The sequence below is a fragment of the Eumetopias jubatus genome, unplaced genomic scaffold (genome assembly GCF_037043125.1).
Source record: "Eumetopias jubatus isolate StellerSeaLion01/CBP00866 unplaced genomic scaffold, mEumJub1_p1.0 scaffold_8, whole genome shotgun sequence".
In the NCBI taxonomy this organism is placed as follows: Eukaryota; Metazoa; Chordata; class Mammalia; order Carnivora; family Otariidae; genus Eumetopias; species Eumetopias jubatus.
This window is the reverse complement of record NW_028274814.1, coordinates 42,680,549-42,704,295: the sequence shown is the minus strand read 5'-3', so window position 1 is coordinate 42,704,295 and position 23,747 is coordinate 42,680,549. Positions and strand designations below refer to the sequence as shown.

Below are 23,747 nucleotides of genomic sequence, written 5' to 3'. Positions count from 1 at the left end.
GAGCCCTAATTCCTTTTACTGGAAAATATTTAGAAACCCAGATCTGCATGCTAGATGCTGAGTGTGCTCAGAATGAGTGTGTTAAACACAGAAACATAGATAGGTTCACTTGGTTTTTGTTTGCACTCCATTTTGGGTTTCCCTTTATCCTTGTTGGGTTTGTATATTTATGTTTTGAACATATGAAACATAACATGATTCTAAAAGTCTAAATTACAGAAAAATATATATTTTGAGAAATGTCACTCTCCCCACATCCCTTCTATCTTGTTTCTATCCTCAATCCTTTCCATCCTATTTCCAACCAATACCAGCCACAAGTAACCAATCTCATTAGTTTCTGGTTTATCCTTATGTTTCATTTTGCAGAAATGAATAGATACATGTATATTTCCCCCTTATCTCTTACCTAAAAAGTACAAACTATAAATATGATTTTCTTTTTTTTTCACACTGGAACACATTACATATCAGTTCAAAGAAATGTTCCTAGTTCTTTTCCATAGCTGCATAGTACTCTGTTGTATGGATATATTCAATCACTTGCTGATGTTTGAACATTATAGTTCGTTTCCAACATTTTATAATTAAATTCAATACTGCAAATAATTCATTTACACATAAGTATTTTCTTATGTTTTGGAGGTGTGAGTTTCTCAAGGTAGAGTTGCACAAAAAGGAAAGTGCACATATAGTATTTTTTAGGATTTATTTATTTATTTGAGAGAGCGAACACACACATGTGCATGAGTGGGGGGCAGGGGCAGAAGGAGAGGAAGAGAATCTCAAGGAGATTCCCTGTTGAGAGAGGACCCTGAGATCATGGCCTGAGCCCAAATCAAGACTCAGACACTTAGCCAAATGGGCCACCCAGGTGCCCCTACAGTGTATTTAAATACTGCCAAATATCCCTCCAAAATGGTTGTACCAATTTGCATCCCTATCATCAAAATATGAGACTACCTATTTCCCACAACCTTGCTAACAGAATGTGCTATCATACTCTTTAATTTTCACCTATTTAAGTGAAAAATTATCTCAGTACCACTTTAATTTGCATTTCTCTGAGTGAGATTAAACATCTTTTTGTATGTTTAAGGATATTACCCATTTTTTACCCATCTTTCTAATGGGTACAAGCTTTAAAAAAAAAACTTTGCTATGAATTGCATTTTCCCTTCAATTTGCTATGAAGAAACTACAAGGTATACATTTGCTTAACATCCTGTTCCTTAATTTTTTCATAAGATCCTACCTACAGTAATGTTTTAGTTCTTGGATATGGATTCAGTCACTGTGAAAGTTTTATCAAGCTGTACACTTATGACTTATGCACTTCTAAAAGCTTACTTTAAAAAAAATCAGCTGATTTAATTCTGTACTAAATTATCAGTGTCTTGTCTGCCTAATGCCTAAAGGAAGCCTAATTATTCCCAGAATCATACCCAAGTAGCACTGACATAAAACTAAAAGGAAAAGGTGACGCTCTTAAGGAAGGGACCGGTTTGCACATCCTTGAAAGGTGAGCCCACAAAACAACATACACATATAACATCCTACCTCCTCTCCTATCATGATGCCCACTCCCACCAACCACCAGGACCTTGCCAAAATTGGCATCCCTAGACATATCTTCCCAATTTACCAACTAGGGGAAAGGATTTATCCAGCAGACAGCAGTAAGTGCCTTTGGTTTTAAGTCTGTGCCTACAATTCTTTCTTTGTGTCCCAATAAGTGATGCCCCTCTGTTTCAAGCCTCAATTTCTCTGTAATTTTCAGGGAGAATAGAAGGAAAGAGGTAATCAAGTCTATTAAGTGTTAGAAGCTACTTAAAGACTCAGAGGGACTTGGACTTTTCTACCATTCTCTATGCACTGTGCAGAGTTGGGATTAGTGGAGACATGTTCTCTCCTACCCTCTCAGCCTTTGGAATCTCTTTGGTATGGGAGAGATTGGGTAATCCAAATAAAACTGCTCTGGAGTGATGACAGAGGAATTTTTAAAGATGACTTGTCTATTTGCTGCATCTCTCAGGACAGTTCAGAAAAGGGGAGCAGCAGGGGCAACACACCTTCAGAGAACTGGTGCCACCTGAATCATCGTCATGCTGTCAGCCCGATGATGACCCAGCCTCTCCCATGGAGCAGCCCCCAGGCTGTCTGGGAAGTCTCTGAGCAGATGGGCTGGGGGAGGATGTGTGGGGCAGATGGCAACAGTAGTTGTCAGGCATGAAGACTAAACAGTGTTGGCAGAAGTCAATGATAGACTGCCACCCTCCTAGTTCTGTCCCCACATAGCAGCCAGATGATGGTGCTTATTTCAAGGAGTTTCCAATAATGGCATTTGATATATATCATGACTTTCCAAGGGAAGCTGGGGGAGTTTCCTCACCTGTCTGCAGCCTGGACATCCTGACACATGCATACACCACTTCAACCCCCCTAGCCTGTGTGTTGCAGGCCGAAGTCACAGTAAACATACACACATACTTTCCTATTCTCACCCTCTCCCTATTTGAGCAGCATTAGGAATAGAAGCCATTCCAGTGGCAAGAACTGGTATCCCAAATCCAGGCTCTCTGAGGATCACTTGAAGCTAGTTTGACCCCCAGTTTTGCACAGTATACTGTATCGTCCACGCTTGTGTGGTGCAGGTCTGGAGCACAGGCTCATAGATGCCCGAAGTGTCTTTCTTCATCTCCAGACATCGCTTGGTGGCTCTGTTCATGAGAGCTTTTCCCTGGATAGGAGAAGAGACAGAGTCAAGGTATCAAAATGCCCTCATCTCCCCTGCTTCTGCGCTTCCTGCTGTGCTCAGCCACATGCTTGAAGGGTCCCTCAATCTTTGCCAGTCATCCAGAGCGGAAATGAAGCAAAGGGCAAAGTTAGACCACCCAGGGCTTTCTCTGCTAGTACCATGGCAGACTAAGCACAGATCTAGGAGGAAGCAAGGCTGTGCTGGGTTTCTGTTATCATCCACCTCTCATGAGGTTGAAGCATCAGGGCAGTGTGACTGTCTAGACACGACACATGGAGAGCCATGGTCCTTCTCTACCTGGCCTTCCTTCCCACATCTTCACCCATGAGCCCATGAAACCCATCAGGATTCTCCCTCCCTCTTCAGTGAAGCTTGGTGGCCAAAGGAGCAGAAGCTACATTCAGGCATCTCAGCCTGTTTTCTCTACCACTGTGGGGGATGTGGGGGGAGGCAGTTCCTACCTGTTCTGCCCTGGGGGCTTCATCAAAGTTTATTACTGGGAATGTTATGGGCTTAGGAGCCAAAGAGTCTGGGCTAAATCCCTACTCCACCACATACAGCAGAGGGCTCTGGCAAATTACCTAGCCTAAGTCTCAATTTCCTCATCTGTGAAATGGGCTTATAGTTAATATTAGGGTTAAAATTAATATTAATTGAATTAAATTAGTTGCTTAATATTTATTGAGCATCTTGTGCCTGACCTGAAAGATGTGCAGTAAATTAGTACATCTCTGCCTCTTCCCATTCTAATGGGGGAAGGGGAGGAAGGGTTATCCTTCTTTTTGTTCCTCTGTGCCACCTCCAGCCCCCCGAGTGCCTTCCTCGTATCTATGGCTCAGCTGCTGTCATCGTGCCATCTGCCCTGGTCCTGTCTTCTTCTCCTAGCCCTCCCATTTCCTACACCCCTCTCTACCTCTTTGCAGGGATCACTCACAGAATCTATTTCGGTGCCTCGGTGAAGTTGTTTTCGCCTTATCCACCCTGCCCTTCGCAGTCCTCCTGAGTTAACAGCCTCCATTTGAATGTCTGGTGAGAGACCCTGATCTCACCGTCCCACTTTGGAACCTACCACCAAACATTTCAACACTGAGCAGGGCTGCAGCAGTATGTCCAAACCTTGCTTCCTCTGATCTCTTTCCAGCACAAAATGCAACCCCCCACCACCAACCCTGCTCCCCTAAACTTGCCTGCCCTGCCCACACTGGACTTCTCTGAGGTACACCTCCCCGGTGTACCTCCCCAGTGTGGGCAGTCATGCAGGCACCCCTGGTTCTAGAAATCTTCCCGTCACCGCCACTGCTCCTTTCTGTGGGCCCTGTTTGCAGCCCACACGGTGCTCCTGGAGAGGGTCCACCAAACCAAGCAGGCCTGACCACAAATGTGCCTACAGCAGTCTGGCTTAAAACTTGGCTTACTCCTTAGGGTTACTCTTCCAGACCTCTTCAGCACTCTTTAACCCTGGTCCCCACTTGGTGCTTGGTGCTTGATGCTCACTTACACTAATTTTTTCACTTTGTTGAGAAGATCACACTGCCAGCCAGTCTAGCCCCTCCCCGAGTGCCATGAGGGACCCGCAGGACACTGCTTGTGGGTGGTCTCAAAGGAGCTGCCCTGCCTCTGTCTCTACTGCTAGCAGCCCCTGTGCTCTGATGTGGATGCCAGAGAAACACTCTTCCTGTTGAACACCGCTCTTTCATTTCTCCCTCTGGGCAGATTCTTTTTCTACTGACTTTAAATATACCCAAATGTCCCGATAGTAGAGGGGGAAAAGAATCTTTAACTCTACCATCCTTTTTAACCAAAATTCAGTGCTTTCCTCCCTTTCAGAATCAAACTTCCCAAGCAACGAGGCGATAACAACAGTGGATAAGATTCTGTGTTTGAATCTGGACATTTAATCTGCTGTGTGACCTTGGTTATATTATTTGACTCTCTGTGGTTTAGTAACTTCATAAGTAAAGTAGAGTTAATGATAATATTTCTCTTGTAAGATTTATGTAAGGATTAAATTAGATCGTGCCTGTACATTATATGTACTCAATAAATCTTGGCTGTTCTAATTTATTGTGATTTTTTTAGATAAAGCCAGTGACCCTTTTTTTTTTTTTTCTATTTTCTCTCCACCTCCCTGTGACATGTCCTTTGGAAGTATTCTTTGCACCTTCTTCAGACTTCTTCTCTGGTTCTCCTTTCCACTGTGTTCATCTGAATCTTATACATTTTTGGTTTGGTTTTTATTTGGGGGGTGTTGGCTGACAGTTTTTAAGGAATTTTTGGTTTTGTTTATTTTCCACTTTCACAGAAGGAATATGTGCTCTTACTTTTAATTTGGGGAGCATATTTCAAAAATTAGAAGTACTCGTAATAGAATAACATTGTATATATAAGTTTGTATATCCTGCTTTTTATGATTTAATATCTCATGTACTTTCCAATTTCATTAATTTTTGAAAATATACTTTTTGAGGATATAATTTGAATGGCTATATAATATTCAGTTCAATATTCAGGGGATGAACAAAAATCTCCCCTACTGTCGGGCATTTAATTTTTCCTAATATTTTGCTATGATAAATATTAAGATATTTTCCATATTAGTTTTGACCCACATTCTATATTATTTTTTAAAATACTGCCTTAAAGCAGAATGAGCACCAAAGAAGGGTCACAGTTAATTTGGGGGCGCTGATTAGCATCAGGGTTTTTCATGCAGAGAGCTAAACTGCCTTCTGCAACTGTGCCCACTAGCGTGACAGTATTCCCAACAGGTATCTCTTCCTTTTTATTTCTCAAACCCTGACTGTGTATGGTCTCCTCATTCTCACTGCCTCTCCCGGAGCTCTTCTTTGTGTCACTCAATCCGGAAGACTTCCACATGATGACATTTACCCCAACCCTCCATTATTTCAGGATGTCTCTACTTGCAACACTGCTCCTCATTTCAAAGTCCAGATGTTCACATTGGGTCCCTTCTCAGTCATTGATGCCATTTCTCTTGTGGCTTTCAGAAGTCATACCTCCTCTGGTTGACTCAAACCATGAATCATGCAATTGGAAGACAAAAGGATTATTTAGTCTTAGCTCCCTCTCAATTCTGGAAATTATCTTTGGTAGCTTTTTAGTAGAATGAACGTGTAAGTTGTGTCTACAACTTTCTTACCTGAAAGAACTGTGATCCTAAGGTAAGGTGGATAGGAAAGGCTTAGATAGAATGAATTGACTCATGAGCTACATGACCACCTCCTTCTTCAACTTCTGGACTTCTTGACACAGTGACCTAAAAAGGGACCTGGCTTGGACATTGGAGTGGTGGGCAGAATTCCCCTGCATATCCTGCAGCTCCAGGCCTCACACCCAACCAGAATCTATATTCTCTCAGCAACTTCAGCCAGCTGAGAAAGTGATCTTTCCAAAATTCTCTTGGAAAGGCAAACCTCAAAATGTTTGAGATGTCACAATTGTTTCTTTAGCATAACTAGTATGTTTAATTCCCAGGAGATTTAGGATCAAGTAAAGGTGTTAAAGGAATCAAACACATAGTATTTGTTAAAGATTCTATGTATAGTTACTATTTTTAAGTACCTGCTATGTTTTTTTAAAAAAAAAAATCTTACAGATTAACCTTGTGTTACCAATTTAAAAATGTGTAATTGAATAATTAAGTTTGTGAAATCTTACCAAATTACACTGTTGAAACATATAATGGAATTTAAGAATCATTAATTTAAAATCAGATAATTGACATTCTTAAGAAAGAAAATTAAATGTATTGAATTTATAAACACAGTATGTAATGTTTAAGGGAATTTATTAAATTGTAAAGGTCCCCTATAAAGTTGCTAAGAGAGTAGATTTTAAAAGTTCTCATCACAAGAAAAAAATGTTTTTGTAATTATGTGTGGTGATCGATGTTGACTTACTGTGGTGATTATTTTGCAATTTATGCATAAATTAGGCATATTATGTTATACACTTAAAACTAATATGTCACTTGTATAAATAAATTAATTAATTCACTGTTGCAAATAACTTTATACTCATAAATTTGAAGAAATGGACCAATTCCTCAAAAACCATAAAGCACTGAAATTCAGTCAACATGAAATAAATGATCTGAATAGCCCTGAACTATTAAAAAAATTTTCAATTTGAGCTCCAGGAAGAAGCTCACCTGTGCACATAAGGCTAGAAAGCTGGCAGGTCTGAATGCAGGAAGTGTGCAAGGAGCAAAGTGTCTATGCTTGGGTGCTCCAGAGTGGAAACCAGGCTCACTGAACTTGGCTTCAGGCTCAGGGGATTGTGCTGATAGTTTTGAGTATAGGCAGGAATTTGTGGGATACACACAAGGCCAAAAGCGTTTTAAAATATTTTAATGCCTGGTTTAAAAGCCCCTGGAAAAGAAACCTCCAGTCCCATATGGTTCCACTGGAGAATTATACCAAGCACTTAAAGAAGGATTAACGCCAATTTAAGACCATCTCTTCCAGAAAATCTCTTCCAGAAATGCCTCTTTCAGAAATTGATCTATTCTAAATTTTTGTCAATAGGACAAATTTTTATCGATTAGAAAGAGAAAACACCTCCTAACTCACTTTATGAGGCCTGTATTACCTTTATACTAAAACCAAAGACAGTACCAAAAAGAAAAAAAAGAAAAGAGAAAAGCTGCAGGTCATTACCTCTAATGAACTTAGACAAAAATCTTCAACATACAAGCAAACAAAATCCAATAAAGTTATGAAAAGAAGTGTACACCGTGACTAAGTGTGATTTATTCCTGGCACACAAGGTGGTTTCAACATTAGAAAATTAATCAGTGTAATCCATCATATCAACAAACTAAAGAAGAAAAAATATCATATCAATTGACAAAGGAAAAGCATTTAGCAAAATCCAGCTCACATTCACAATAAAAATATTTCTTAGCAAGTTAGAAATTCAGATAAATTACTTCAATTTGATAAGGAGCATCTACAAAAAATCTACAGCTAATGTATATGCAATGATGAAGACTCAATGCTTTCCCCCTGCATTTGGGAACAAAGTAAGGATTATTCTTCCTTATTCCTATCCATTCTTATTCAACATAGTACTCAAAATTCTAGCTAACGTAATATGGCAAGAAAAACAAAACAAATAGGGGGAGAAGGAAATATGGTGGAGGAGTAGGGGACCCTATTTCAACTGGTCCCTGGAATTGAGCTGGATATCTACCAGACCACTCTGAGCACCCACGAAATCAGCCTGAGATGTAAGAAGATCTGGATCTCTACAAACAGAATATTGCAGGCAGTTGGTTTTGAGGTACGAAGCGGGGAGCCCTGATTCTGCAGGCAGATATTAGAGGATAAATGGCAGCAGGAGAGAGCCTGTCTGTGGGGATCCTACACCACCTATGAGCGACAGCCTAGCGCACTGGGGACTGGACACAGACTTGCAGACTAGTAGCAGCAGGAAAGGACTTTAGGGCAGCCCCTGGGGCGGGGGTCCGCGCCTGTGAACTGGGAGCAGCTGGCGGTTTTAGAAGCACAAAGGGCAGAGACGTGCTCCAACCAGGAGGCAGGACTGGGGGCGCTGTGGAGGGGCGCACAACCCAGGACGCTGCAGTTTATAGCAGCACGGACAGAAACAGACAGTGTGGCCTGGAGAGCTCACTGAAGAACAGACTGCGGTCTCTCTGCTCTGAGGTCTCTTCTGCTCTGACTCTCAGAAGAGACACGGAAAGCCGCCAGAGAAAAAACCCCAAAAACTGATTCCCGCTGAGCCCATCCCCCACCACAGGGGGGCAGGGCAACTCCACCCAAACAGGGTTGCCTGAGTAATAGCACGGCAGGCCCCTTCCTCAGAAGATGGGCTGGGAAAACAAGAGGCCAGAAACCCTAAGGTCCCAAGAAAACAGGTGCATCTTGCTTGGGTTCTGGTCAATAATTTGGACTCTATACATTCCCTCAAACACCCATCAACAGAATGACTAGGAGGAGGAATCCCCAAAATAGAAAAGACTCAGAGATTATGACTTATGCTGCAGATTTACAAATGGATGCAGATATAACCAAGATGTCAGAGATGGAATTCAGGCTAGCAATTGTGAAGACAATGGCTAGAATGGAGAAATCAATTAATGGAAACATAGAGTCTCTAAGGGCAGAAATGAAAGCTGAATTGGCAGAACTTAAAAATGCTATCAATGAAATCCAATCCAATCTAGATAATCTAACAGCTAGGGTAATTGAGGCAGAAGAACGAATAAGCGACCTGGAAGACAATATAATAGATAAAAAGGGAAAAGAGGAGGCTAGGGAAAAACAACTCAGAATTCATGAAAATAGAATGAGAGAAATAGGTGACACCATGAAGCATTCCAATGCAGAATAATTGGAATCCCAGAGGGAGTGGAGAGAGAGAGAGGACTAGAAGATGTATTTGAGCAAATCGTAGCTGAGAACTTCCCTAATCTGGGGAATGAAACAAACATTCGTGTCCTAGAGGCAGAGAGGACCCCTCCCAAGATCAAGGAAAACAGGCCAACATCCCGGCATGTAATAGTAAAACTTGCAAATCTTAGAACCAAGGAAACCATCTTAAGGGCAGTTAGGGGGAAGAGATTCCTTACGTACAGAGGGAGGAACATCAGAATAACGTCAGACCTATCCACAGAGACCTGGCAGGCCAGAAAGGCCTGGCAAGACATATTCAGGGTACTAAATGAGAAGAACATGCAGCCAAGAGTACTTTATCCAGCAAGGCTGTCATTTAGAATGGAGAGATGCAGAGCTTCCACAACCAGCAGAAACTGAAAGAATATGTGACCATTAAGCCGGCCCTGCAAGAAATATTAAGGGGGGGTTCTATAAAAGGAGAAAGACCCCAAGAGTGATATACAACAAAAATTTACAGGGACAATTTATAAAAACAACGTCTTCACAGGCAACATGATGACAATTAATTCGTATCTTTCAATAATCACTCTCAACATGAATGGCCTAAATGCTCCCATAAAACGGCATAGGGTTGCAGATTGGATAAAAAGACAGGACCCATCCATATGCTGCCTACAAGAGACTCATTTTGAACCTAAAGAGACATCCAGACTGAAAGTGAAGGGATGGAGATCCATCTTCCATGCCAGTGGACCTCAAAAGAAAGCTGGGGTAGCGATTCTTATATCAGACAAATTGGATTTTAAACCAAAATCTGTAATTGGAGACACAGAAGGACACTATATCATTCTTAAAGGGTCTATCCAACAAGAAGATCTAACAATTGTAAATATCTATGCCCCCAACATGGGAGCAGCCATCTACATAAGCCAACTGTTAACCAAAATAAAGAGTCATATTGATAACAATACGTTAATTATAGGAGACCTCAATACCCCACTCTCAGCAATGGACAGATCATCTAAGCAGAAAATCAACAAGGAAACAAGAGCTTTGAATGATACACTGGACCAGATAGACCTCATAGATATTTACAGAACATTCTACCCTAAAACCACAGAATACTCATTCTTCTCAAGCACACTCATTCTTGGAAATTTCTCCAGAATAGACCACATACTGGGTCACAAATCAGGTCTCAACCGACACCAAAAGATTGAGATGATTCCCTGTATATTCTCAGACCACAATGCTTTAAAACTGGAACTCACACAAGAAAAAATTTGGCAGAAATTCAAACACTTGGAAGCTAAGGCCACTCTGCTCAAGAATGTTTGGGTCAACCAGGAAATCAAAGAAGAACTTAAACAATTCATGGAAATCAATGAGAACGAAAACACATCAGTGCTAAACCTATGGGATACTGCAAAGGCGGTCCCTAAGGGGGAAATACATAGCTATCCAAGCCTCACTCAAAAAAATAGAAAAATCCCAAATTCACCAACTAACTCTACACCTTAAAGAACTAGAGAAAAAGCAACAAACGATGCCTAAGCCACGCATTAGAAGAGAAATAATTAAAATTAAAGCCGAAATCAATGAATTAGAAACCAGAAACACAGCAGATCAGATCAACAAAACTAGAAGTTGGTTCTTTGAAAGAATTAATAAGATCGATAAACCACTGGCCAGACTTAGCCAAGAGAAAAGAGAAAGGACCCAAATTAATAAAATTATGAATGAAAGGGGAGAGATCATGACTAACACCAAGGAAATAGAAACAATTATTAGAAATTATTATCAACTATATGCCAATAAACTGAGCAATCTGGATGAAATGGAGGCCTTCCTCGAAACCTATAAGCTGCTAAGACTGAAACAGGAAGAAATTGACAACCTGAATAGGCCAATAACCAGTAACAAGATTGAAACAGTGATCAAAAAGCTCCCAAAAAACAAGAGTCCAGGGCCTGATGGATTCCCTGGGGAATTCTACCAAACATTCAAAGAAGAAATAATACCTATTCTACTGAAGCTGTTTCAAAAGATAGAAAAAGAAGGAAAACTTCCAAACTCATTCTATGAGGCCAGCATTACCTTAATCCCCAAACCAGGCAAAGACCCCATCAAAAAGGAGAATTTCAGACCAATATCCCTGATGAATATGGATTCCAAAATCCTCAACAAAATCCTAGCTAATAGGATCCAACAATACATTAAAAGGATCATCCACCACGACCAAGTGGGATTTATCCCTGGGATGCAAGGGTGGTTCAACATTTGCAAATCAATCAATGTGATAGAACACACTAAAAAGAGGAGGGAGAAGAACCATATGGTCCTCTCAATTGATGCAGAAAAAGCATTTGACAAAATACAACATCCTTCCCTGATTAAAACTCTTCAGAGTATAGGGATAGAGGGAACATTCCTCAAGTTCATAAAATCCATCTATGAAAAACCCACAGCTAATATCATCCTCAATGGGGAAAAGCTGAGAGCCCTTCCCTTAAGATCAGGAACACGTCAAGGATGCCCACTCTCCCCACTATTGTTCACCATAGTACTAGAAGTCCTAGCAACAGCAATCAGACAACGAAAGAAATAAAAGGTATTCAAATTGGCAAAGAAGTCAAACTCTTCCTTTTTGCAGACGACATGATACTTTATGTGGAGAACCCTAAAGACTCTACCCCCAAGTTACTAGAACTTATACAGCAATTCAGTATTGTGGCAGGATACAAAATCAATGCACAGAAATCAGTTGCTTTCTTATACACTAACAATGCAACTGTAGAAAGAGAAATTAGAGAAACAATTCCATTTACAATAGCACCAAAAACCATAAGATACTTCAGAATAAACCTAACCAAAGAGGTAGAGGATCTATACTCTAGGAACTACAGAACACTCATGAAAGAAGTTGAAGAAGACACAAAAAGGTGGAAAAATATCCCATGCTCATGGGTCGAAAGAATAAACATTGTTAAAATGTCTATGCTACCCAGAGCAATCTATACCTTCAATGTCATCCCGATCAAAATTCCAATGACATTTTTCAAAATGCTGGAACAAACAATCCTAAAATTTGTATGGAATCAGAAAAGACCCCGAATTGCCAATGAAATGTGGAAAAAGAAAAACAAAGCTGGGGGCATCACGTTGCCCGATTTCAAGCTATATTTCAAAGCTGTGATCACCAAGACAGCATGGTACTGGCACAAAAACAGACATATAGACGAATGGAACAGAATAGAGAACCCAGATATGGACCCTCAACCCTATGGTCAAATAATCTTTGACAAAGCAGGAAAAAACATGCAATGGAAAAAAGACAGTCTCTTCAATAAATGGTGCTGGGAAAATTGGACAGCCACATGCAGAAGAATGAAACTCGACCATTCTCTAACACCATTCACAAAGATAAACTCAAAGCGGATGAAAGACCTCAATGTGAGATAGGAATCCATCAAAATCCTAGAGGAGAACATAGGCAGTAACCTCTTTGACATCGCCCACAGCAACTTCTTTCAAGATACATCTCCAAAAGCTAGTGAAACAAAAGCAAAAATGAACTTTTGGGACTTCATCAAGATAAAAAGCTTCTGCACAGCAAAGGAAACAGTCAACAAAACAATGAGGCAACCCACAGAATGGGAGAAGATATTTGCAAATGACACTACAGATAAAGGGCTGGTATCCAAGATCTATAAAGAACTTCTCAAACTCCACACCCAAAAACCAAATAATCAAGTCAAAAAGTGGGCAGAAGATATGAAAAGACACTTCTCTGAAGAAGACAGACAAATGGCTAACAGACACATGAAAAAATGTTCATCATCATTAGCCATCAGGGAAATTCAAATCAAAACCACATTGAGATACCACCTTACACCAGTTATAATGGCAAAAATGGACAGGGAAAGAAACAACAAATGTTGGAGAGGTTGTGGAGAAAGGGGAACCCTCTTACACTGTTGGTGGGAATGCAAGTTGTTACAGCCACTTTGGAAAACAGTGTGGAGGTTCCTCAAAAATTTAAAAATAGAGCTACCCTGTGACCCAGTAATTGCACTTCTGGGTATTTACCCCAAAGACACAGATGTAGTGAAAAGAAGGGCCATGTGCACCCCAATGTTCATAGCAGCAATGTCCACAATAGCCAAACTGTGGAAAGAGCCGAGATGCCCTTCAACAGATGAATGGATAAAAAAGATGTGGTCCATATATACAATGGAATATTACTCAGCCATCAGAAAGGATAAATACCACAGTCTCCGCCGGGAGTCGCCGCGGTTTCCTGCTTCAACAGTGCTTGGACGGAACCCGGCGCTCGTCCCCCACCCGGGCCGGCCGTTCAGAGCCAGCCCTCCGCCATCTCTTCGTCGCGCCCTCGGACCGCTCCAAGACCCCCGCCGCCGCTCGCCGCCGCCTTTTCTCAGCCGCCGCCATGACGACCGCGTCCCCCTCGCAGGTGCGCCAGAACTACCACCAGGACTCTGAGGCCGCCATCAACCGCCAGATCAACTTGGAGCTCTACGCCTCCTACGTCTACCTGTCCATGTCTTACTACTTTGACCGCGATGATGTGGCTTTGAAGAACTTTGCCAAATATTTTCTTCACCAATCTCATGAGGAGAGGGAACACGCTGAGAAACTGATGAAGCTGCAGAACCAGCGAGGTGGCCAAATCTTCCTTCAGGATATCAAGAAACCAGACCGTGATGATTGGGAGAATGGGCTGAATGCAATGGAGTGTGCATTACATTTGGAAAAGAGTGTGAATCAGTCACTACTGGAACTGCAGAAACTGGCCACTGATAAAAGTGACCCCCATTTGTGTGACTTCATTGAGACTCATTACCTGAATGAGCAGGTGAAATCCATCAAAGAATTGGGTGACCACGTAACCAACCTGCGCAAGATGGGGGCTCCCGAATCTGGCATGGCAGAGTATCTCTTTGACAAGCACACCTTGGGAAACAGTGATAGTGAAAGCTAAGCCTTAGGCTGTCTTCCCATAGCCACAAGGGTGACTTCCCTGGTCACCAAGGCAGTGCATGCATGTTGGGGTTACCTTTACCTTTTCTATAAGTTGTACCAAAACATCTACTTAACTTCTTTCATTTGTACCATTCTTCAAATAAAGTAATTTGGTACCCCCCCCAAAAAAAAAAAAGAAAGGATAAATACCTGACTTTTACATCAACATGGATGGGACTGGAGGAGATGATGCTAAGTGAAATAAGTCAAGCAGAGAAAGTCAATTATCATATGGTTTCACTTATTTGTGGATCATAAGGAACAGCATGGAGGACATTAGGAGAAGGAAGGGGAAAATGAAGGGGGGGAATCGGGGGGGGGAGACAAACCATGAAAGACTATGGACTCTGAGAGACAAACAGGGTTTTAGAGGGGAGGGGGGAGGGGGGATGGGTTAGCCCGGTGATGGGTATTAAGGAGGGCACGTACTGCATGGAGCACTGGGTGTTATACAAAAACAATGGATCATGGATCACCACATCAAAAACTAATGATGTATTGTATGGTGACTAACATAACATAATAAAATTAAAAAAAAAAAGAAAAACAAAACAAATAAAAGTCATACAGATTGGAACTGAAAAAAAAGTGATTGTTAAAACCTGCTAGGGTTTTAAATAAAATAATAAGATTTCTAAGCTAAATGTAAAAGTTTAAGAAAAACTATAGTTCTTCAATTTATAACTTAAATAAATTTAATATTAATTTTTAAAACTAAAGTAAACCTGTGATAGTATTTTCTGCACACACAAAAAAGATACTGTTAAGGACATCAAAAACTCACATTTAGCATACTGGGCCTGCCTGTCAAACATGTCTGCTTGGTGACTGCCATTGACAGAAAGTTCACCACCTTGCTAGGCAGCCCATTATTCTGTAGGATAGCTTAAGCTATTAGGCTGTTAGAAAGCCCTCCCCTGCCCTTATGTTAAGTTGAACTCCCTCTCCTTGATCTCCAGTCACTGGTCTCAGTTCTGCCCCCCTGTAGACACTGAACAAATCTAATCCCTCTTCCTCATGAAATCAGCATCATCTTTTCTCTAGGCTCATGTCTCCAAGCTAGTGCCTCCAGATTTGCCAATCTTTCATTTGCTCTGCAATTATTTATTGAGGGCCTGCCATGTTCCAGGCACTGTGCTAGATGCCAGAGAGAAAACAACAACAACAACAAAACCCAGGCCCTGCCCTCCAGCTCACAGTCTAGTGATTAAAAGAAGTGAGGAGGTACTTAGAAATAATCGTGAGATAAAACCTGTAGGGAGAGCCCTGAGAGCACAAATCACTCATCCTTGTCCTGTGGAGTCACAGATGGCTGCTCAAAGAAGACAATGTCTGATGCCAGAGGAACATTTTGTAGTTGGCCCAGCAAAAAGGTGGGAGGAGAGAGGAATAATACATACACAAAAGCCTAAGATAAGAGGGAGAATAGCTTTTCATAGAATTACATGTAGTTCCATATAGAGCAGGAAGTGAAGAGCAGAAACACAACTTACCCTCCTCCTCCTTCTCACTGATAGTGCCTAGTTCAAAAAGACTTGATCTAGGATCCAAAAACCCTCTGAAATTGTAAGCAAAATTGTGCACATATGTGCATATGTATGTTTTCCTGGAAAGAAGATTTTCAGAAGAGTTATTAGCTTTACGTTAGGAGTAAATGAGTTAGATTGATCCATGTCTGTTAAAATGTAGCCCCTGAACCTAACGCAGTACCAAAATGCTCAGAGATACCATCACAGACAGAACATTGCCTCCCTTCATCAGGACATCACAGCTCTGCCAATGTGGCTGAATGCAGCCCCATCATACAGTAAACTCACATGTAGGCTGTAGTCACTCAAATCCCTTATGACATTGTCTTGTGAATTCTGCCAGATTCCCTCCACCCTGTTCTTAGTCAGTTGATACTGAAATTAAAACCAGAGCTTTTATACTATCAAATTTCAGCCCAGGGCTCCAGATTCTCTGATTACCATTAATAATAAAACTAATCATAATGGCTAATATTTACTGAATACTTTCTATGTGCAGGCACCATGCTAAATTCTGTATACACGCTATCTCATTTAATCCTCCCAACAGGCTCCTAAAGTAGATATTGTGATCTCCATTTTATAAATGAGGAAACCAAGTATCAGAGAGGGTAAGAAACTTGCTGATAGTGACTAAACTAGGACCGAACCCAAACTCTTAACTGTTAAGCTATAACAGATTCCAATATTGCTTCCTTTACCCACCCACCTTCGCCAACGGACTTAGCGTTCCATGACGAGTTTCATTTCCAGTGTTCTCCCTACCACTGCCACAAAGCCAGTCCTTCTAAAACACTATCAAATCAAATATGAACCTCACAGACTAGATTTGAATATGCTTATTCTTTAAAAAAACATGTGACTCACCAGTTTAAAATCCCAATATATGTGCAGTCTGTTTTGGGCTGCCTTGGAACATGGCTCTAAAGTGGGCTTCTCCCCATTGCCAGGGTCTGTCAGGCAGTGATCATCAGTACGTGCCTCTGTAATCAGTGGTCCCACATAGAATTCCCCGATTAGGTGATAGTAGACGTTCTAAAAGAAAGCAAAGGAATCTGTCCTGGATACAGTCAGTGGGGCTGTCCTTGACCTTATAGAGGGCATGAAGGCTGTTCCTGGGTCCCCTACGTACTCAGTCACTATGAGGGAGCACTGACCTTTCATGGGTAACAAGGAGCCGCTTCCACTTCCTTCTCCTCAAACCCCAGTTGACTCTAGGAAGAAAACCAGGTGTAAGGAGGGGGCACTAGCCTGCCTGATTCCATATAAGGGCTCCAACACAATCATGACTTGCATCGGCAAAGGAGATTATCTTTGAAACACACACACACACACACACACACACACACACACACAAACACCTGAACTTCCGAAGTTGTCATCATAAGCTCCAGCTATGGGCTTGTCAAGAAACCTTTCCAGTTCTTAACCTGATACTATCTTGCTTGGTGAGCTTGGACAAGTAGGTTGTTTTTGTGTCTCAGTGTTTTCATTTGTCACGTGGAAATGCTTATCTATCATACATACTACCAGAAGTTCCCTGTGAGGGCAACATGCAAAGTAACAAGACGGATGAAAATATTCTCAGGGGAAAAAGTCCCCCAGGCTGCACCATCCACTTGATGCCAGGTCTCTTCTATTCTATGGAGTGACTTCCATTTAGCCTCTCTCTTCTCTAGCCCCTGTTTCCTTCTCTACAGAAGAAGCCACAGGTAGCATCACCTGCCCACCTTCGAGGGCATACCAGGAGTGTTGGGAGGATGGGACAGTGAGGGGAAGGGAAAAGGGTGGAACCTGAGGTAATTGTCAATGAAAATATTACCATTATGAATGAATGTGACAGAGCATACTTTCTACCTATCATTCCTGTACCCAAAGCAGAACTGTCTACTATGATTTTTTGAATGGACTTCGAAGTGCTTAGTTATAAAGACAGGTTTGGATTTCACCCTTACCCATTGCTCGGGATGCTGTTTCTGCCTTCCCATCATCTAACACTTAGTCTGAATCTGGCAAGTGTTGCCAGAGGCTGAGCCACAACAGACTCACCCGGGGGCAGGGGAGATTGTGGAAGATACCTGCAGACTGTATTTGTGACAGTAAAACATGATGGGGGTTTTGCCTGAAACAAGTCCCTGATCCAGGCAGATATTTTCATCCAACGTGTTTTTCATCTGAAAGGGCAAAACACACAGAAACACCATTGGAAAGAGGTAGAGAAAGAGGGCCTTCAGGCCTCCCCAGGTCATTCCTTTTCCCCACTACTCCAAGGGTGCCAGAAATTACCAACCAAAAGGAAGCAGGGGTTTGGATCTTGGGAGCCATTTTCTTTGCACTAGACAAATGCTGGAAGGAGGTGCTGCTGTGATGCTCCTTCCTAGGAACTCCCACCCCTCAGACTGTCACAGCACATATAGAGAAGGGGGACCAAGCCGGATACCCTGGTTGGCTAAGAAACTGAGAGGTCAGATCTAGGGCTGCAGTTTGCAAAGTAAGGAACCAGAGGCAAGGAAAAGAGATGGGGTCTGGGGAGCAAGAGACAAAAGGACACTGAGAGGGCCTAAGGGCAAAAAGCTGAGAAAGGAGTTAAGGGGTAGAAAGAATCCTGGACAGGATGGAATTTGGAAATGCTTTTCTGAGCTGTCATGTAATTCAGGCCCCATTGTCTTTTATAGTCAAATATTTTGTAAAATCTGAGTTGCAATTTCATGATACATACTCTTCCATAGCCCACAATGTTGTGGATTGGCTTCAGGTTTGGATAAACATTTTTCAGATACCAGTCAAAAGTTTTACATTTCAGTTTTTTCCGGAGTGCCATTCTGGAAGAAATGTCTCCAAAATCGATTCCAGAGTTCTATAAATTAAACATGGACTATTTCTGTGCCTTGTAACATCCTTGACTCCACCAAAGGGTATGAATGACACATGAGGGAATGAAATATTTTCCTGATAGCCTGGAAGGTAACCTTGATAATTATAGTTTTTAAGGGAAAGTGGGAAGAGCTTGAAACCTAGTAATCTCTGCTGGCTTCAAAGGTACTTGCAAGGCCTGCAAAGTAGGGCCACTCATGTTTATTTCCTTTTATTAGCAAGCTAATGCAGACTGCTCCCATTTGAGATAATATTTACACCAGTAAGGCACAAAATACTCCTCATGATAGAAAAAGGCTTTCAAAAGGAATATTCTGGTAGCAAGATTTAGAGGTTGAAGGAGATTTTCTACAAGTGATATCTGTGGGGAATCAAAGGGAAAGAATGCTTGAGCCCAGAGCCGCAGCTCAAGGACAGAAGACAGCATGCCATGCCAACCTCAGGTGGCTAGCCTTAGCCAAGAAGGCCATCCTCATTTGTGTGCATCCAGCAGGGTTACAGTCTCTACTCCCACCATCCCACATCCTACCTGCCATGTCCCATAAATTTCTAATGTCCAGCCCTGCCCCACAAGGAATCCCCCAGTATAGATGATGCATGTAGATCATAGAATCTAGAAGATTCCTTGGTTTAAATTATATCTCTCCTGCTTATTACTTTATTACCTTAAACAAATTCCTTTCAATTCTCTGTGCTTCAGTTTCTTCATCTGTAAACCTGGAAGAATAAAAAAAAAAAAACCTTCTTCATAGATATGTTGCAATAATTAATGACTACCTGGAGCACAGTATTACTACACTAATGTTAGGTGTCATTATCCTTGCACCATCGGAACTTTATGCTAATTTTTTAGGGTAGGGATGGCACTTTCATTCTATCTCTCCCATTTCCTACCCTGTCACCCCCTCCTCCTTCTTCGTTCTTCCCTGCTTCTGTTCAGTCCATGACAAACCTGGAGAGGTATGTTCCAGGCCAAATAGACCATGTGTTTGTACTCATCCATCCAGATTTCAGCCACTCGCAAAGCATTATGTTTCAAGGCAAGACTCAGATCCACGGCATAAGGCTTGTGGTGTCTCTCTAGGTGAGCAATCCGGGAGCAGGGTAAGATCTCAATTCTCCCTCCACACTGCCACACCTGTAAAAGAAGAAAAGAAAGTCACCTGGGCAGGCTAGGCCCATGACCAAGAAGCAGCATAGCTTGTAGACTCACAGAGAACACATTTTGGAATCATTTTTAAAGAATGTAAATTCAGTCCTCTCCCTCCCATCTCAGTGTGGCCTCTCAACCTACCTACCTAAAACAACCTTCATTAGAAATCTACCAAAATTCTTCTCTCCCATTGTTCAGACAGCTCCAAAAATCCTACATCCTTCAGGAAATCTTCCTGAACAGACCAAAGGAATGGATGCCTTGACTCTATTATCCCCAAGAAAGTGCCAGAGTCCTAAGAGGTACCACACTCTGAGCCAATCTCACTGGACTTCACTTACCAAGACCCACTCTGTGCTGCATGCTAGATATAAAGCAATGTGGTGGACAGACTCTCAGGGGCTCCCATGGTCCCTGCCTCCTAGTGTTCATACCCTTCTCTAATCCCTTCCCTTTGAGTGTGGGCTTGTGATCTCCTTCTACCCAATAGAATATGGCAAAGGTGACAGGATGTACATGATTGCATGTATGTGATTACACTATATAAGATGGCAGTGTCCATCTGGTTAGGAGACGTGCTGTCATGTTGGCTTTGAAGTAGAAAGCCACCATGTTGTGAGCTACCATGATAAAGAGGCCACAGGGCAAGAAACTAAGCGTGGCTTCCAACTGATAGCCAGCAAAAAAACTGAATGCTTTCTCAGTCTAGAGGGCTTCAAGGAACTGAGTGCTGCCAAAAATCCCATGAGCTTGGAAGCAGATCTTTCCCTAGTCAATCCTCAATGGCCAACACTTTGACTTCCCTGGCCAACATCTTGACTGCAGCTTTGCAGATAACCCTGCTAAGCCATGCATGGACCCTTAATCCACAGAAACTGTGAGATGGTAAATGCACCTTGCTTTGAATCACCAACTTTGTGATAATCCTGCTACACAGCAATAGATAACTAATGCAAGTAATTCTTGACTAAGAGATATCATGACTCATGATATAATGATATAATTATAAATACTCTTCTCTGCCATCCTGATGGGTACAAACTTACTTTTCAGGCCACATATTCTAATATTTGCCTTAAAAATATGATCTTCATCCAGATAGATGATAGAATTATCTAATGATATTGGATTGATATAATGGCTCCAGTGTCTTCTCCTCATGGTTTCCCAAGAAAGGTGCAATTTCTGGGAGTTAATTGGCCTATCTAGCAGTGGTTAGAAACCTACTACGTTCATGCCCAAGGGAGCCTCTGAGATAAGAGTGAGGAACTTAGGTCCTGCTGGTTCAGTTAACCACCTGAAGGGTCAGTCCCCTTATCTGACTTTCAAAATTTTTTCATCCCTTCTTCTACTTCTGAATCCACAGATTCTTCTCCCTCATCCCCCAAAACCCAGAATAGCACAATGACAAAAAGTCATGCTTTGAAGTCAGACTGACCTGTGTTCAAATCCTGATTCTATCACTGCATACCTGGCAACTAGAGGCAAAACACTCCCCCTTCTGAGTCTCAGGTGGCTCATCCACAAAGGACATAAAGCTGTCAGGAGGAATAAATGGCATAACAAGTATCCAAAAATGTCTATGATTTTTAACTTGAAACAGATCTTTTCTTCCATTATCTTCCTGAATTTCTCTTCATTAGTTTCCAGAATTATGTGGAGGTTACAACTGATATATTTTCAGATTTTAGTTTCTGAAGCCAAACATCTAAAATTTCAAATACAAATTTATTACAATTTTTTTAGTTGCTGGTAGTTTCCAATCCACAGGAATTCAGAGGAGAAAAAAATTTGGCACAAAAAAAACTTTAAATTCAAGTGAAAAGATAAAAGTCATGATTGCCATTTATGAAGTAATGTTAACTATTATCCTTGACCAACAGTTTTCAAATTTTACTCTTTCAATTTATTCCCACTTGCCAAACATTCCTCCATTCTCATTCTGTGTGTGTGTGTGTGTGTGTGTGTGTGTGTGTGTGTGTGTGTGTGTGTGTAACACACAGAGAGAGATGTAAAGCTTCTGCTTATAATAACAATGACTTGCTCTGTGGCAAATATTACCCTAATGTTTTTCATGAATTTAATCCTTACCATGTAGGTATTATTATTATCCTCATTTAAGTAAGTTGCCCACATTTACCAGCAGGTAAATGACTGAACTGGATTCTGAACCCAGGCAGTGAGCCTGTTAAGCTCTGACAAGGGGTCAGGAATACACAAAGTGCCTGATAAATGCTGGTTTTCCTTTCTTGAGCATCAACCCCAACAGTCCATCTCCTTTTAAACACTTCCATGTGCACTATCACTGCCATGCCTCTAGATGTCAGAACAAAACATTCCATGCAGTTCTAATGTTCCCCATGATCTGTCACTGGAGAATGACAGATCTTACCAAGTGCTGGAAGGTTTTAGAAGGCAAATAGTCACACACACACACTAAGGAAACTAGATATGGGTAGAACTGTTTTATCCATGAAAAAGACAAGAATGGCCTTTCCCTGACACTCCCTACATTTCCAGCAAAATCTAACAAAAAAGCATAAAATATTAAAAGAAAGAGGATTTCTTGTGGAAACAAAAATATCAGAATTCAATATGGGATGGTGAGGGGAATGGAAACAGACAAGAAGCAGAAGAATAAGAAAGCAGAGAAAAGCATGGGGAACTTAGAAATGGTAAGAAGGGCTTGGGGTCCTAAGTTGGAGAATTGGAGTTCCAAATTCCTGGAAGCTATGGTACATAGCAAAACCTCAGCCATAATGTAACTAAGGTCATCTTAGGACTTTGCTAAGTACCATGCATAAAATAATTATTTCTACATTTCTATTTTGTGCTAGAAACTAATTGCACACTCAATACCTATTTCCCTCTACATCTATAGTTGTAGAAGGAATGACTGCACACATAGCAAGTAGCTGAAATCTACATTTCCCAGACATTTTTGCTCACCAGTGGCCATATGACCAGCAGCGGCCAATGGGATTTGAGGGAAATAACATTTGCCACTTTCAGGTAGTTCCCTTAAAAAGAAAGCATGCTCTGTCTTTCCACCCTTTTCTCTTCCTACTGAGTAGAATACAGGTGTGGTGTTAAGTGTAGCAGAACCACAAGATGGGTCTTGGTTCCCATCACCCTGAAGCTGCCATCTTAATCCTGAACTGCTTATGTTCAAACTATTCTGCGAAAAAGAAATCAATTTCTATCTTGTTTAAACCTGTTATTTTAGCCTCTCTGACAGTAGTCAAACAAGGATTCAATTCATATCTTTTTAATCATTTAAAAATATTTATCATGCCACTTGGGAGCAAGATGGCGGAGGAGTAGGAGACCTGGATTTCATCTAGTCTCAGGAATTCAGCTGAATAGGGATCAAACAATTCTGAACACCTACGAACTCAACAGGAGATCGAAGAAGAGAGTAGCAACAACTCTCTGAACAGAGAAGCGACCACTTACTGGAAGGTAGGACGTGCGGAGAAGTGAATCCGAGGCGATATTCTGGAGGATAGAAGGCGGGGGAGGGGGCCTCCGTCGGCCGCTTCTGGCAAGTGCTAGAGCTGCGGAGCACAAAATCGGAACTTTTAGAAGTTGGCTCTGCTGAGGGACGTCGCTCCAGTGGCTAAGCGGGGGGTGGAATCCTCGCGGGACAGTGTGGTCTCAGGACCTCGGGGTCACAGAAAGACCGGGGGTGCCTGAGTGCAGCAGAGCTCCCAGGTATCGGAGCGGGGAAGCCGGCTGCAGAGACGGAGCCGAGGCGCAGGCTCTCATCTCGGGGTTGCCATAAACTGTGATCGGTGACAGTCGGGCCACTTCTCCTCCAGCAGGGACACAACAAGCGGCAGATCCGGGGAGACTCCTCTTCCTCCCTCGGGAGGAGCGGCGCGGGAGCGCACCGCAGGGATCTGCTGGGTTTGGAGACTCCACACGGGGTCGGGTGCCAGACATAGATAAGCTCGGGTCACAGGCCGGGTGAGCACAGAGTGTGGCTGGAGACGAGGGAGACGGGAGTG

The 23,747-nt window shown here is 42.0% G+C and overlaps 1 protein-coding gene and 1 pseudogene across 1 annotated transcript in view; one reads left to right on the top strand and one right to left on the bottom strand.

Moving 5' to 3' along the window:
• GALNT8 (polypeptide N-acetylgalactosaminyltransferase 8) overlaps positions 1-23,747 on the bottom strand; it is a 151,957-nt gene that overhangs the window by 75,095 nt on the left and 53,115 nt on the right. The window contains exons 6-9 of the mRNA XM_088025694.1: positions 19,537-19,722; positions 18,430-18,567; positions 17,789-17,884; positions 16,578-16,745 (exon numbers count right to left, since the gene is read on the bottom strand). Of these exons, the coding sequence (XP_087881820.1) occupies positions 16,578-16,745; positions 17,789-17,884; positions 18,430-18,567; positions 19,537-19,722 (588 nt within the window). The remainder of the gene's footprint in view (positions 1-16,577; positions 16,746-17,788; positions 17,885-18,429; positions 18,568-19,536; positions 19,723-23,747) is intronic.
• LOC114222610 (ferritin heavy chain pseudogene) lies at positions 13,535-14,244 on the top strand (annotated as a pseudogene).